The sequence below is a fragment of the Myotis davidii genome, unplaced genomic scaffold, assembly GCF_000327345.1.
Source record: "Myotis davidii unplaced genomic scaffold, ASM32734v1 scaffold17, whole genome shotgun sequence".
Lineage (NCBI taxonomy): Eukaryota > Metazoa > Chordata > Mammalia > Chiroptera > Vespertilionidae > Myotis > Myotis davidii.
In genome coordinates this window covers 487,167-503,104 of record NW_006288624.1, presented here as the reverse complement: position 1 = coordinate 503,104, position 15,938 = coordinate 487,167, and the positions used below count along the sequence as shown (strand labels likewise).

Genomic DNA, 15,938 nt, shown 5'->3' with positions numbered 1-15,938 from the left:
AAAAAATAAAATAAAATGAGCTTCTGACCCAGCAGGTCTGGGGTGAAGCCCAAGAGTCTTTATCTCTCCCAGGCGATGACTGTGCTGGTCAAAACCATATGCTGAGTGCAGTTCTGGAACCACACTGACCCAAACGGGCACCACTGGCCCTATGGCCAACTGGGCACATGTATGTGGCTAGTGCACAATAAAAGGGACCGAAAGTGTAAAGTACACACAGGCATTCGAAAACAATACCAAAAAAAGGGAAAATATCGCATTTATAATTTCTATATGATGACATGCTGAAATAATCATATTTTTTATATTTTGGGTAAAATAGAATCTATCAGTAAAATCAGCTGCACCTGTTTCTTTTTCCTGTTTCTAATACGGCCACTAGAAAATGTAAAATGCCACCTGTGGCTGCGTGATATGTCTACTGGATTGTGCCACTCCCAGACACTTGGCTCTCCTACAACCCGTCGGGGGCCTGGGGGGGTGGAACCACCTCAGTCATTACCCTTGAGTGTATGCAAGGGCCTGTAGATTGTGCAAGGCGGTTTGAGAGGTTGGATGAAGTGCATTGAAGAATATAGCTCCCTCCCTCCCACCCCTGGCAAATAAAACTTGTACACAGTTAATGCCTAGGCTGAAGCAAACAGTGAAAGCAGGCCTAACCATGGAACTGCGAGTGAAAACATTCTGAACAACTTTAAGTCGAGATTTTGCAGAGAAAACACAACCTAAGAGGTCAGGGTGAAAAGGCAGGGGTGAGGCTGGGTCTGCATGGCTTTGGTGACAGGGGGACGAAACGTATCCGTTCTGTATTTGCTCTACTTGACAGCACAGTTCTCACCACCCTGAGTCACATTCCAGCCACAGCACCCCCAAAACCAGAGGTTCCCTGAAAGCAAAGTCGCAGGGCAATCACTTGGCCTTGCTGCAAGCAGACACAGGTCTGAAGATGGCCATCTAGTCAGAAGTGTCAGAAAGGGTCAGTAAGCAGGCAAGAATACAAGCCATTCCTTCTGCAGGTCCCAAAGCAACCAGCATCACCTAAAGGCTAATTATTCAAACTCTTCCAATTCCATGTCCAAGATGGTTCCATCTGAGTGAATGGCCCTTTCATGTAAGCTGCTCCAAAAGTTCATCCACAGTAAGGGTGGGAAAGGGTCCCCAACACACCCTCCTTCTTAGGAACACACGGTTTCTTTACTTGAAGCCACAGGAAGGTATCACCCGACCCTAAGAGCCGCAGCTCCTCCTGCTCTGTGGGAACGGGATTCATCCTGGGCCCATTCCCACCTGCACCTGCGCCTGCGCCAGACCCCAGAGGGGAGGGAAGCTCTGATGGACACATGGACAGGTTGATATGAGAGCAGGCACACCTTTCAACATCATGTGGACACGTTCGTGCTCCTGAAAACTCCGCATTACAGGCAAAGGAACAAAGCCGCCTTGTCCTGGGCCAGCCCAGCGCTCCCCACCTCTCCATCACGGGCCCACCCAAGCTCCAGACAATACTGACCAGGTTTTATTTCCAGCAGCCGCAGCTTCGGATCCTCAGGAGGGTGCAATCTTCTCTTCTTTCGCCAGCAGCGCGCAGGGTATGTGTACAGCTGGCCCGGAGCAAGGCCTGTGGACAGAGACAGTGTAAAGATTAAAGGCTCCAGACTGGAAGGGGCCTAGGAAACCACGCTGTCTAACCCTCTCACTCACAGGGAAAGAAGCCCAGAGTGGTGAAGTGACTTGTCAAGGTCACACAGCTGATAGATGGTGGAGCTGAGGTAGAACCTAGGCCATCTGACCCCAAAACCCTTGCTCTGTCTACTCCACCGTGCTGTCTCCGTGAGCCCAGGCCAAAAAGAGCCATCACTTTTACCAAAACCAGTCCTATTTTTCCTGGCCTGGGGAGAAGGTCAGAGGGACCTGTGGACCTATGGACCACAAGAGGGACCTTTCCAGATTCATAGTCACCAGTGTTTCCAAAGCAATGGATCTCAGCTATTGCCCATCGACTAGCCCTCTGCGCAAGTCAAGCAAGTTCCCTTCGAGGTGGAGCAGCAGAAGTCAGTCTGCCTATCAATGGTCAGCCCAGATTAGAAATCATTGCAAGGGAACAGGATCAAGGAGCCAGAACTCCTACCTACTGGCTTCCTCCACCCAGTTAGCTGCTGGCAGCTCGCTGAAGCCAAAGGGAGCCCTGCACAGCCTCCATAAGAATATAGGCCTGCTCTGGTGACCACAATGCCTGCAAAACCAGCAAACCTGTATTTCCCCACCTACCTGCCTGGGCCCGATAGAACAAAATGGGCAGGGGTCCTATGGCTGGGCTTATGCACCCATTGTCCCCCAACAAGATTCTCCACTTTAATTGGCCTTTGGCACCAAAGTTCCACACCAGCATCACCTGTCATGCCAAGTAACCCATGAGGAGCATTCTTGCTCATTAGGCAACACTCTTACGGCTCCTGTGACACACAGTGTGGCAGCCAGAAGCCTTGGAGGACCAAAGACTCCCCACACTAGACCGTGGTCTCTTCCCAGAGAAAAGAGCAAGGGGTAGAGGCTGAGGGGTGAGGGAGAGGGCTTGAGACTGGTTAGGTGATCTGCAGACTAAAAAGACTACCTGATGCACCCCAAAATAAACCAGCCAACTAACCCACCCCTGCTAGAGTGAAAAGACTGGCAAGCAAAGGGATTTGGTCTTGTTCCTCTCAGAATCCCCAGAACCAGAACTGAACCTGATACACTGAACAATCAAACTAAGTATTTGCTGAATGAATTAATGAACAAATGTGTTCCGGCTTCACTTTAATTGGGGTCACAATCCAGTCCTCTGTAGATAAATATGGCACATGACAACTGTTAGATGCAGGCAACTTCACATGAGAAGGTCCCTTCCTAAATCTAGAGCCACGGGGTTCAGACATCAGGACTATAACCCCATGTGTCTGCCAGTTGGGGGCCTTTAAAAGTTAAGAGGCCTGGCTGATGGCTCAGTTGGTTGAACGTCTTCCTGTGCACCGAAAGGTTGCCAGTTCAATTCCCAGTCAGGGCACACACCTGGGTTGAGAGTTCAGTCCCCAGTCGGGCACATACGGAAATAATGGATGTTCCTCTCTCACATCTGTTTCTCTCTCACATCTAAGTGCGTGCCTCTCTCTCTCTCTCTTCCTCCATCCCTCCATCCCTCCCTCCCTCCCTCCCTCCCTCCCTCTCAGCATGTCCTCATGAGGATTTGGAGGGGAAAAAATGTTAAGACGGACACTGGCTTCACTTTTTGCCCTTTGCAGGAAAAACAATAAAAGTCAATAGAAATGTCTGCTATATACCCATTTATTCATTTTTCATTTTTACTAGTCATCGCTACCCGTTTTTTTGATTTGGGTTCAAATCAGAGGCACCTATCCCAGCACTAAAGGAACCAAATATTTCAAATTCTCTTTATGAGCTAAGTTTTACTTTTAATCACAAAACTGCTCCCACGGGTCGCGAGGTTATGAACAAGTTGGAGGTCACTAACCATCACCCTTTTGATTCTTAGAAACCATTAAGGTGATGGAGCCTGGTGTTACGAGCTAAGGGCTTGTCATGTACAAGAGTCATCCTAATACTTAATACTTGATTTTGTTGATAACTTCACGGCCTCTGCACAGTAGGAGTATCCTGAAGTTCTGAGCTCCCTGCACTCTGGGAACCAGACTTGTGCTAATGTATAGATGACCAAATTAATCAGATAAAGTAAGATTGCTCTACTTCCCCTAGAGGTCCGTTTTGGACCCCTCTTTGAGGGAGGGCATCACTGGGGAATAATTCGATGTTTCTGGGGTGGTTTAGTCCCAGACCACATCATCTCTGACCCTGTAATTCCTGAATGCGCATACTAATTCTTGGTCCCTTACAAGAGTTTTGGCCACCTCTTGGGCTGGTGTATCCAGTGAAGGCCAAGCACATGGGCTGACCTGCTACTCCCTGTTCCAGAACTAGTCCCACCAATGCCCACTCCTCTTCATTCAGAAGTTCTCAATCCAAAACAAAACCAAAGTCACCCGAAGAACTTCTTAATAACACCAATAGCCAAAATTCATGCCAGACCTACCCAATCCAAATGTAGGTAAGTAGGGAGATTGGGCAATTTACTTTTTTAAAAACCTTATAGATGGTTCCAGTGTCTGACCGAGAACCTCTGGATGTCTAAGCATCATCTAGTTACTGCCTGGATGTTCTCTCTAATGTACTAAGACTGGTTGAATGACCTCTGTTGGATCCCAACATTCCCTGTGTTTTCCCCAAGGTATTGTCATTCATTGCCTGCTTACTGGACTGTCTCCCCTACTAGTTTTATAAGATTTAGGATGGCAGGAACTATGTCCATCTGGAGTATCCCCAGTGCTTTGCACAGTGCCTGGCAGGTACTTCAAGAAATACCAAATAAATCCAACCAGAGCCAAAACCAGTTTGGCTCAGTGGATAGAGCGTCAGCCTGCGGACTGAAGGGTCCCAGGTTCGATTCCGGTCAAGGGCATGTACCTGGGTTGCAGGCACATCCCCAGTGGGAGATGTGCAGGAGGCAGCTGATCGATGTCTCTCTCTCATCGATGTTTCTAACTCTCTATCTCTCTCCCTTCCTCTCTGTAAAAAATCAATAAAATATATTTTTTAAAAAAATTCAACCAGAAATGAACCAGACTCAGAAATACAGAAAGTGAATGACCATTGCCCCTGCTGTTCCTGCCTCCAGGAGACTCATCTACCCACAACCAAGCTCTCCAAAAGGGAGTAAAAGAGGTGGGTTCAGAATTGAACCCCGACTCACCCCAGCATGGTAGTCTCTGTACCTTAGACTCTTTCTCTCCCACAGGCTGTTTCATGGTATTTCCAACCTGACCAAAAATATATGAGCGAGAAGGAACTGGTCCAGACCAACTCTTTCAAAAGGTCTAAGTAACAAAAGGTCAAAATTGTCAACATTTTTCCAGAGCCTATGCCCTCCTTGAGAATGTGGTCACTGCACTTTTTGGTGAGCAGCAACAGGCAGCCCCAGACCACTCAGCTTGTAGCTGCAGGCCCACTCGCCTGGGAGAGTCTATTTTAGTAAGTAGGTTGAATGTCCAGAAGAGGGGACACTTTTTATTTAATTCTCTCACTTTCCCTGATGGGTTGGAGAAGCTCCGCAGCGCAGAGAAGAGCACATGAGTCCGTGCACCGCCATTCCCTGTCACCTTGAGAAATGTCACTTCTCTGAGACTGCCTGCTCACCTGTAAGGTAAGGCTGTCAGTAGCATCTACCTTATAAGGACTGTCATGGGGATTAGCTTATATTCAAGAAGCAGCTCTTTATCATCATGAAGCCTTGTACAAATGTCAGTAATTATTATGAGTTAGCTCACTTAAACGAGTCTGGACTCCACGCCCACGTGACATGAGAAGGCCTCGCACCCACATGTCCAGGCTGTTCTTTGCTTCTGTAGCCACGAGATTGGAAACAGGCCTCCCTTGAGGTCTTTTTTGACTCCACCTCATCTCAACAGGCCTGTAGCCCCAACAATTCTCTGGGGGCTCCTGTCCCCCTTCCTCACCCTCCTCCTCAGGCTGACAGGCACCAGGGTACCTTTATAGGGTCAATGCATTCAGCTCCGGAGTTCCACTTAGAAAGGGATGAACAGAGCCCCGGGAGAGTTATGTTGTTTATCTCATTAGAACAGGAGGCACATAACTCAAAGCCCATGTGTGTGGTAGGTGGAGGAAGGAGGAGGGGAAGGCAAAAGGAGGGTGGAGTCACTGCTGCAGCCTGGGAAATTAAGCTGAAGAAGTCAGCCTGAGACAGGGGGGTGGGATATGGAGGAGAGAAAAGGGAGACTAGAGGGCAGATCAGTCCTCCCTGGGAACCAAGGCCCTCCATCCCATATCCCACTAAGCAAATTGCTTTCCTGTTAGTACTTTGAGGTGCAATGACAGTTACAACACTCATTCGTGTGCAAGCATCTCACACATACACACACACAGGAACTCACACACTTGCTGGAGGGGTTGGGGAGTATGGGCTCCGTAGAAAAATTTAGCAGGATGGACAATGCCTCTATGATCAACAGAGTCAGACAAATTGCTTGCTACCAGCATTGCCCAAGTGCAGCAGGTGGATACTTAGTATTAGGAGCATCTCTGAAAGCATGAACTATTAAGAACTCGGAAGATGACGTGGGATAGAAAAGGGAAGAAAGGATGATATGGGACACGAACAGAATTTTAAGATGAACTGTAATCATTTCCTTTACTCCCACCCAAAGCGGAGTGGTGACAGCTCAAGCCCACCCAGAGAAGGGCTCTCCCTGCAGCACGTCCCACGCAGTGGTTCTCAACCTTCCTAACGCCGCGACCCTTTAATACAGATCCTCATGCGTGGTGACCCCCAACCATAAAATGACTTTCGTTGCTACTTCATAACTGTAATGTTGCTACTGTTATGAATCGTCATGTAAATATCTGATATGCAGGATGTATTTTCATTTGTTCGCGACCCACAGGTTGAGAACCGCTGTCCCAGAGGTTAAACCCACAACGGCTAGTGAACCCTCCTTGCCATGGAAAACTCATTACTTCACAGAACAGACTGACCACAGTGGGCCAATTCTTATTATGATAGAGTTTTGCCCTGCTAGTCTTTTGAAGCAAAATCTGCCTTCCTGTAACTTATGCCAATTTGTTCACCTTCTGTCCCAAAAGTGGACAGGTGTCATCTGCATCCCATCCAGCCCATCCGCCCACTAGGGTATGAAGGAGAGCTAACTGAGAGTCCAAGGAACTAGAGGGAAACAGAGTTGGAGGAAAGAGGCAGTGACTACACCTGCCCATGAGCCAGGAGTTCTTCACCAAGACGGGCATCACAGCTGCATCCGTAGTTATTGTGAAGGGCAGGGGCCTGGGCCCAGCCCAATCCTACTGAACCACAAGATCAGAGGGTCATTAGCTGTAGTTTGAAAAACTCCCACATAAGGAACTTTGCACTAGATCAAATCGTACTCATATTTATATTCCCAGGGCCCAGCATATAATAGCTGCTCTATTAATGTTAGTGGTTGAAATGTCAACTTGGACCAACTCCACAGAGCTGGAGGGGTGAGTAACACGCCCCCAGTAGAGCCTGAGGAGTGGGAAAGATGTATTTCACAAGCTCTTACACCCGTGTCCTCTCCTGGTGCTCTGCCCTCTTCTCCTGGCTTATTTAAGAGCTGCCCTGACTTCATGGGCCACCTCTTCAGCAAAGCACTCCGGAACCGTCTCAGGCCATTGGTGCCTCTTCTCCTCCCTGAAAGTTAGAGTCCTGGGCACTTGGCACCACACCTCGGCACCCAGCACAGCTGCCTATTTGGCTCACCAACACTCCCCTTCCTGCTTCCTCTCCCATTCTTCTCTATGACTCCCCTCTCTCTAAGATGCAGTCCCAGTCTCCTATGTGCCAATACTGCCCTGGCAGGGTAGACCAAAATGCTGCCTACCTTTCCTCTGGCCCAGGGTTCCCAGGCCCCGCACAGGTCCCTCCACACTCAGAAGCTGGCACAGTAACAACAGCTAACATTTACTGAGCTCTTCCTCTGTCATAGGCTAGCACCCCACACTCACTGTCATCTCGTCGTGACAACAACCCTGAGACATTTAGAGATTGAGGAGAGCAAGGATAACAGTGATTGGATAACTGGCTCGTGGTCATACGCTCATAAAGGTGGTCTAGCCCACAGCCCATACTCAAAACCTCTCCACTACCTTATCTAACTCCCCACTGAGCCACCCCATTGCTGGCTCACACACAGCAAGCTTGAAACCCAGAGTCCTACCCTCACCAAAAACAGCTCCCCCTACCAGAGTGATCAGGAAAAGAACACCCAGCCTACCCGCCCATCAAACCACTTCTGGTGGAATTCATTTCTCCTTTCCTACCCCATCACCAACTAAAACTGTTCAAGGAGAAATGTGTCCTGGTGACGTAAAAGCACTGTGGTAAGGCATAGAAAATGTGTGGAGAATCAAATAAACCACGAGGGCATACTTTATAAATTCATTGGGAGAATTATTTTAATAGTAGGATTATGCCCAGCCGGTGTGGCTCAGTGGTTGAGTGTCGACCTATGAACCAGGAGGTCACAGTTCAATTCCCAGTCAAGGCACATGCCCAAGTTATGGGCTTGATCACCAGTGGGGAGCATGCAGGAAGCAGGTGATTTACGATTCTCTCTCATCATAGATGTTTCTATCTCCCTCTCCCTCTCCTTTCCTCTCTGAAATCAATAAAAAAATATTTTTTTAAAGGAATAGTAGGATATAATGTGAAGATGGAATTTAAAAGTTTTTGTGGCTGGCGCTTACCTAATACAAAAATTGCCCCTCCAACATCCCAGACAAGAGGCTCCACCTCAGCCTCTATTTCAAAAATTCTAGCTTTCACCCTTTCATGAAGCATTCTATTGGACCTTAAATATTGTTCTGTTAGGAATATGCCTACCAATCTCATCCGCCACTGATAAGAATGCAAAATGGCACAACCCTATTGAGGAGAATTTGGCATATATAGCAAAACTGTGTATGCATTTGCCCTTTGACCCAGCAATTCCATTTCTAGGCATATATATCACAGGTTCACATGCAAAAATACAAAAATGTGTGTTCACTGTAGTATTTTCAATACTAGAAAATGACTGGAAACAACCCAATGTCCATCTATGGGGACTTGGTTGAATAAACAACTATATTCACACAAAGGACTACTGTGAAGCTGTTGAGAAACAGAAAAAAAAAAGTGAGAGGGGGATGGAGAGGGAAGTACACACTGCTATGGGATATACTGTTAAGTGAGCACAGCAAGGTGGAAAATATGTGCTTAATATACTATCATTTATTTAACAGATGGGAATACACACATAAATATGTTGTATGTTTGCATAGTTTTTAATGTAAAGGTAAACAAAAAACTAAAAATAAAAAGTTACTTAAAAAGAGAGCACAGCAGCCCAGCTGGCGAGGCTCAGTGGTTGAGTGTTGACCAATGAACCAGGAGGTCCCAGGTTCAATTGCCAGTCAGGGCATATGCCTGGGTTGGTAGGCTCAATCCCCAGTGTGGGGCATGCAGGAGGCAGCCTATCAATGATTCTCTCTCATCATTGATGTTTCTATCTCTCTCTATCTCTCTCCCTTCTTCTCTGAAATCAATAAAAATATACATAAAAAAAGAGAACTCAGCAAAAATACAGTGTCAAGAAAAAGAGAACATTACCAATAGAGGAAAAAAACAAGGTAAAAGAATAGAGATAGACTTTCTCTGAATATACTATGCTCTATCGATTTGTTTTAGAACCATGTAAATATTTTATATGGTTACAAAATAGTACTATCCTATATAATAAAAGCCTAATATGCTAAGTGTCCAGTTGGCCATTCAACCAATCAAAGTGTAATATGCTAATGATATGCTAAGGCTGCTCAACTGCTCGTTATGATGTGCACTGACCACCAGGGGGCAGACAGTCGACCAGTTGACCAGTCGCTATGACATGCACTGACCACCAGGAGGCAGATGCTCAGACTGGTAGGTTAGCTTGCTGCTAGGGTCCAGCCAATCGTGACTGAGTGAGACTGGCCGGACACACCCTGGAGCCCTCCCACAATCCCTCTCCAGCTGGCCAACCTCCCATGTCCCTCCCCAGCCCTGATCATGCACCTATGGGGTTCCTCGGCCTGGCCTGTGTCCTCTCGCAATCCAGGCTGAAGGGCCGCCCCCCTCCCCGAGTGCACGAATTTCATGCACCAGTCCTCTAGTATTAAAATAAAAAAGGAAACATCTACTTCTAGCTAAGATGGAGTATCAAGGGCTAGATTTACCCTCCACCTGAAATAGAAGGGAAAAAAAGGAAACAAAAGTTTTTAAGATACTGGACATTAGGCAATGAAGGACAATGATCCCCGAGACACTGGAAACAAACAAGATGGACCCCATTACTGCCCAGATTACAACACAAGGGGGAGGAACACAGGTGGAGCCCAGCAGTCGCACAGAGAGAGCCGTTGAGATCCACAGCGTCCCCTTTGTGTATTCAGCTCAGTACTGATCAGTGCATGGTTGTGAAGAAACTACTCAATTCTGAGGAAAGAACCATCCGGTAAGAATTGAAGTAACGGTGCTTGGTGTGTACAGGGGCAGGATATAGTCTGTTCCCACCAGCCAGTTGCAAAAACCTCATGATTCGCAGATTACTGGGCAGAGTACGGAGAGGGTCTTGCCTCACTAATGGAGAATAATTAGCCCTAAACTAAACACTGCTCTAGCTCTACCTAAGAAATCTTAAAAGCAAGACAAAAAAGTATCAAACATTTTCCAAATATCTTAACTGTCCCAAAACAAAGCTCCAAGACACTTACAGGAATACAATACAATACACCCAGCAAGGTAAAATTCACAATGTCTGGCATCCAATCCAAAATTACAGGCATGTAAAGAAGGTGGAACATATGATCTATAATGAGGAAAAAAATCAATTGAAATGTACACAAAACTGAAATTGATGTTAGAACTAGCAGCAATAACTTTAAAAGTTATTATTTTTTCCATGTGTTCAAAAGTTTAGAAAAAACAGGATTGCTTAAAACACTTAAACTTAACTTCTAGAAATGAAAATACAATGTGTGAGATATAAAACGTACTGGAAGGGGTTAATGTCAGTTTAGACATTGCCAAATAAAAGATCAGTACACTTGAAAACACAGCAATAGAAACTATCCAACGTAAAACCCATAGGAAAAGAGAGTATTTTAAAAAGAAGAACAGCATAGTGAGCTGTGGGGCAACTTAAAACAGTCTAATATATGTATGGTTTCCAAAGGGGGAGGAATAAAAATATGTGTATAAGTAAAGGCTGGAAATTTTCAAAATCTGATAAACACTATAAACGTACAGATCCAAGCTCAACCAAACTAAGCACAAGAAACATGAAGAAAACTATAACAAGGCATATCATAATAAAAACTGTCCAAGAACACTAATAAAGAGAAAATATTAAAAGCAGAAAAAGGATCCATATATTATAGAGAGAAGAACAAAAATTTGGATTTCTCATCAGAAACAATGCAAGCAAGAAAACAGTGGTTCACTCACCATCCCTACAGTACTGAAAAGCATCTGTCAACCTAGATTCTATACCCAGCAAAAAATCTTTCAAAAACCTAAGACAAACTAAAGATATTTTCAGACATACAAAAGTTGAAAGAATTATCAGCAGACCAACACTACAAAAAATGTAAAAGGAAGTTTTTTTATACAGAAAGTGATACCAGATCTAAATATGGATCAACACAAAGAAATGATGAGCATCAGAAATGGTTAGTACTACATGAGCCATTATATAAGATGTTTTTCTTATTATTTAGAACTTTTTAAAAGATTATTGACTAAACAAAAATAAAGACTGCTGGGAGCCAGTCCATCCTTGCTGTTTCAAGGGACCTGGCATATATGGCATGCTGTTCTTAATATGTTTGCTCACCTTCTTGGTGCTGTGTTTTAACCAAGGTCACCTCTCTGAGAAAGGTTGTTTCCCCAGGTAGGAATTTTTCCCTGAAGTCAGGGAGGGGATGAAACTCCTTAACTAAGTGCCAGGCGGGTAGTTAATCACTTTAACTACAAACAATCACACTTAAGCTACATAATCTTTACTCCCTGGAATGGAGATAAGAAACACCCTAACCTTTGTAATAGAAATTGACAGGATTAAAATCAACTGGTATAAATACGGATGTAACAAGACAATAAACGGCAGAACTTCTCTGGAGATCCAGACCAGAACTTGGCTGGAGATCCTGGCTAGGCTGCTGATCAACTGAACGCTGTCTCCGTGTCATTCCTTCTTCGCCGACTCCGTCTACACCTTTGGGAACCCCTGGACCTGCTGGAGCTGGACCCCAGCAAAAGACAATTGTAATATGAAGTTTAATGCCATGTGTAAAAATAAAACATATGACAACAATTACACAAAGGTCAACAAGGGAAAAATAAAAATACACTTCCTAGTACTTGTATTCGTTTCCTACTGCTGCTGCAATAAACTGCCACAGACTGAGAGGCTTAAAACAATACCACTTTGTTATCCCAGAAGCCAGAAATCCAAATTCAGTCTCACTGACTACAGGCATCAGCAGGATTGCATTCCTTCTGTGGCGTCTGGGAGAAAATCTATTTCCTTCCCTAGTCTGGGCTCCAGAAACCACCTACATTCTTGGTTTGTGGCCCCTTCCCCTGTTACATCACTTCACCTTCTGCTTCTATTGTCACAGAGCTCTGACGCTGACCCTCCTGCCCGCTCTTATAAAGACACTTATGATTACATCTGAATAATGTATAATAATCTCCCGTCTCAAAATCCTTTTTGCCATCTGGTATCACATATTCCTAAATTCCCAGGATTAAGATGTAGACATCCTTAGGGGGTGGGGGCAGCCAGGGAGAGGTCAATGGGGGGAAAAAGAGACTTATGTAATACTTTAAACAATAAAGAACTTAAATTTAAAAAAAAAAAAAGATGTAGACATCTTTGGGGTAGGAGAGCATTATTCTGTTTACCACCGTAAGATTACTAGTATAGAGTATTTATTAGTAAAATGTCACTTGAAGGTAAACTGTAATTAAAGATACTTACTATAATCAGTAAGCAATCACCAAAACAGCAAAACAGTTATAGGTAAATAGCCAGAGGAAATGAGATAGAAATCATAAAAATTATATTATTCCCCACAAAAGAAGAAAATGAAGAAAAAGGGAACAAACAGACTGATAAATGGGAAATAGCAAAATGATGGGTTTAAATCTAACTATAACAAAAATCACATTAAATGTAAATGGACTAAAGACCAATTTAAAAAGCATATTAATTCCAGGCCAGTGTTGCTCAGTGGTTGAGCATCAACCTATGAACTGGGAGCTCATGGGTCAACTCCTGGTCAGGGAACATGCCTGGGTTGGGACTCAATTCCAGGAAGGGGACATGCAGAAGGCAGCCAATCAATAATCCTCTCTCATCATTGATGTTTCTATCCCTCTCCCTCTCTCCCTTCCTCTCTGAAATCAATAAAAATATTTTTTTAATTTTAAGATCATATTATCACACTACATTTAAAAAGCAAGACATGCTCTAGCCAGTCTAGTTCAGTGGATAGAACACTGGCCTGCAGACTGAAGGGTCCCATGTTCAATTTCGGTCCTGGGCATGTATCTCGGTTGCAAGCTCAATCCCTGGCCCTAGTCCGGGCACATGCAGGAGGCAACCAATCGAAGTGCTTTCATATTGATGTTTCTCTCTCTCTGTCTTTCCCCCTCCCTTCCACGCTCTCTAAAAATCAATGGAGCTCTAGCTGGTTTGCTCAGTTGATAGAGCATTGGCCTGTGGACCAAAGGGTCCCAGGTTTGATTCCGGTCAAGGGCACATGCCCAGGTTGCAGGCTCTGAAATCAATAAAAATGTAAAAAATAAATACATAAGTAAATAAATTAATTAATTAATAATAAAAATCAATGGGAAAATGTCCTTGGGTGAGGATTAACAACAACAACAAAACAAAAACAAGACGCAACTATATACTGCCTATAAAAAATAAAAATCTTGTGGCATAAAGACCCAAATATATTAAAAGTAAAAAGAATGGTAAAAGATACACCACGTTAAAACTAATTTTGAAAAGAGGCTAGGATGGCTATATACATATCAGAGAAAGTAGATTTTAGAATAAAGAATACCAGTGGAAATAACGGTCATTAAATAATGATAAGGGGATCAATTTATCAAGAGGACATAACAATCCTAAACACTAGTATTTATGAAGCTAAACAAAGGTTCAAAATCTATGAAGCAAAAACTAATAGAATTGTAAGGAAAAATAGACAAACTCACAATTATAGTCAAATTTTCAATACTCTCTCTTGATAATCCATAGAACAAATGGGGGAAAAATCAGTAAGGATGTAGAAGACTTGAGCAACACTATCAACCAACTTGATTTAATTGATATTTACAGAATTTTCTAACAACAGGAAAATTCACATTCTTTTCCAGACCAAAGAGGATATTTACCCAAGAGAGAACATATTCTGGACCACATGGAATTAAATTAGAAATAAATAACAGGCATATCTTTGAAAATCCCCCAAATGTTTGAAAACTAAATAACACACTTCTAAATAATCCATGGGTAAAAGAAGAAAACAAAAGGGAATTTACAAAATGTGTGAATTAGAGGAAAATAAAAACAAACTATCAAATGTTATAAAATTAAGCTAAAGTAGTATTTCTATTTAGAAATTATATTTTTAAGTGCCTATAATAGAAAAAAGATTTCAAAGCAATGACCTCAGTTTCTACCTTAAGAAATAAGAATGAGAAGAGCAAGTTAAATACAAGTAAGTAGGGGGGGAAAGGTGAAAATAAAGATCAGAGAAGAAACTGTAACATACTAAGAAAAAAATTGAAAAGTATCCATTATACCAAAAGCAAGGCAGGCTTTATTTCTTTTAAAATATCAATAAAATTGCACCCTATCCAGTTTGGTTCAGTGGATAGAGCTGAAGGGTCCCAGGCTCAGTTCCGGTCAAGGGCATGTACCCAGGTTGCGGGCTCAATCCCCAGCCCTGGTTGGGGTTTGTGCAGGACGCAATCAATCAATGTATCTCTCTCATATTAATGTTCTTCTCTCTCAGTCTCTTCCCTTCCCTTCCACTCTCTCTAAAAATCAATGGAAAAATATCCTCTAGTGAGGATTAACAACAACAAATATCAATAAAATTGGTAAACTTCTAGTCAGATTGATCAGATAAAAAATTTCAAATTATCAATGTAAGAAATAAAAGAGGAATTACTACCCCAGATTCTACAGATATTAAAAGGATAATGATAGTATGAACAACTTTCTTAGATGAAATGGAAAAAAAATTCCTTGTAAGTCAAAAACTACCAAGGTTCACTCCAGATAAAATGGATAACTTAAATATTTAGGTATCTTTCAAAGAAATTAAATTTATAGTTTAAAACATTCCCAGAAAGAAATTGCAGGGTCCAAATGGATTCATTTGCAAATGCTCAAAACATTTAAGGAAAAAATACCATTTATATATAAATTCTTCCAGAATACTAAAAAGGAGGGAATACCTCCCAGCTCCTTATGGGGCCAACATTGTCCTGACATCCAAACTACATAGACTGCAAGAAAACTATATGTCAATATCTCTCAAAACATATAAGGAACTCTATTAAAATTTTTGCAGAGTGAATCTGACCATATATAAAAAGGATTAATACATCGAAGCAAAGTAGGGTTTATCCTAGGAATGTAATGTCAGTTTAACATTCAAAAATTAGAGTGCCCTCTGTGGTCCCAGATCTGTCTCTTGCTTCAACAGTGTTTGGACGGAACTGACCCAGGAACGCTTCTTCCAGCCTCGGGCCACTCTCCTCCATCTTATCGAGTCACCACCTTCAGAACCACCTCCAGGACCAGCCAACACGCCATTTTATTTTCTACCTTAACTCCTTATTGCTGAACAACCATGAGCTCCCAATTGGTCAGAACTATCCCACCAGGGTGGAGGCTGCGTCAACCGCCTGGCCAGCCTGCACCTGCGGCCCATACACCCCTGCGGGCTGCCTACACCTACCTCTCTCTAGGCTACTATTTCGAAGACCGTGATGATGTGGCTCTCGAGGGTGTGGGCCACTTCTTCCACGAGTTGGCGGAGAAGAAGGGCGAGGGCACTGAGCATCTCTTAAAGGGGCAAAACAAGCGCGGTGGCCGCATTCTCTTCCCGGACGTGCTGACGCCTCCCCAAGGTCAGTGGGGCAAAACTCAGGACATCATGCAAGCTGCCCTGGCCTTGGAGAGGCACCTGAACCAGAGCTGCAGGCCCTGGGTTCTACCCGCACAGACCCT

At 43.8% G+C, this 15,938-nt stretch overlaps 1 protein-coding gene across 1 annotated transcript in view; it reads right to left on the bottom strand.

The window, feature by feature from the left end:
* The window catches only part of DPF3 (D4, zinc and double PHD fingers, family 3), a 154,395-nt gene extending 138,926 nt beyond the window's left edge, over nt 1–15,469 (bottom strand). Inside the window, exons 1-2 of the mRNA XM_015562004.1 lie at nt 15,430–15,469; nt 1,511–1,618 (exon numbers count right to left, since the gene is read on the bottom strand). Of these exons, the coding sequence (XP_015417490.1) occupies nt 1,511–1,618; nt 15,430–15,469 (148 nt within the window). The remainder of the gene's footprint in view (nt 1–1,510; nt 1,619–15,429) is intronic.
* Nucleotides 15,470–15,938: the final 469 nt, after the last annotated feature.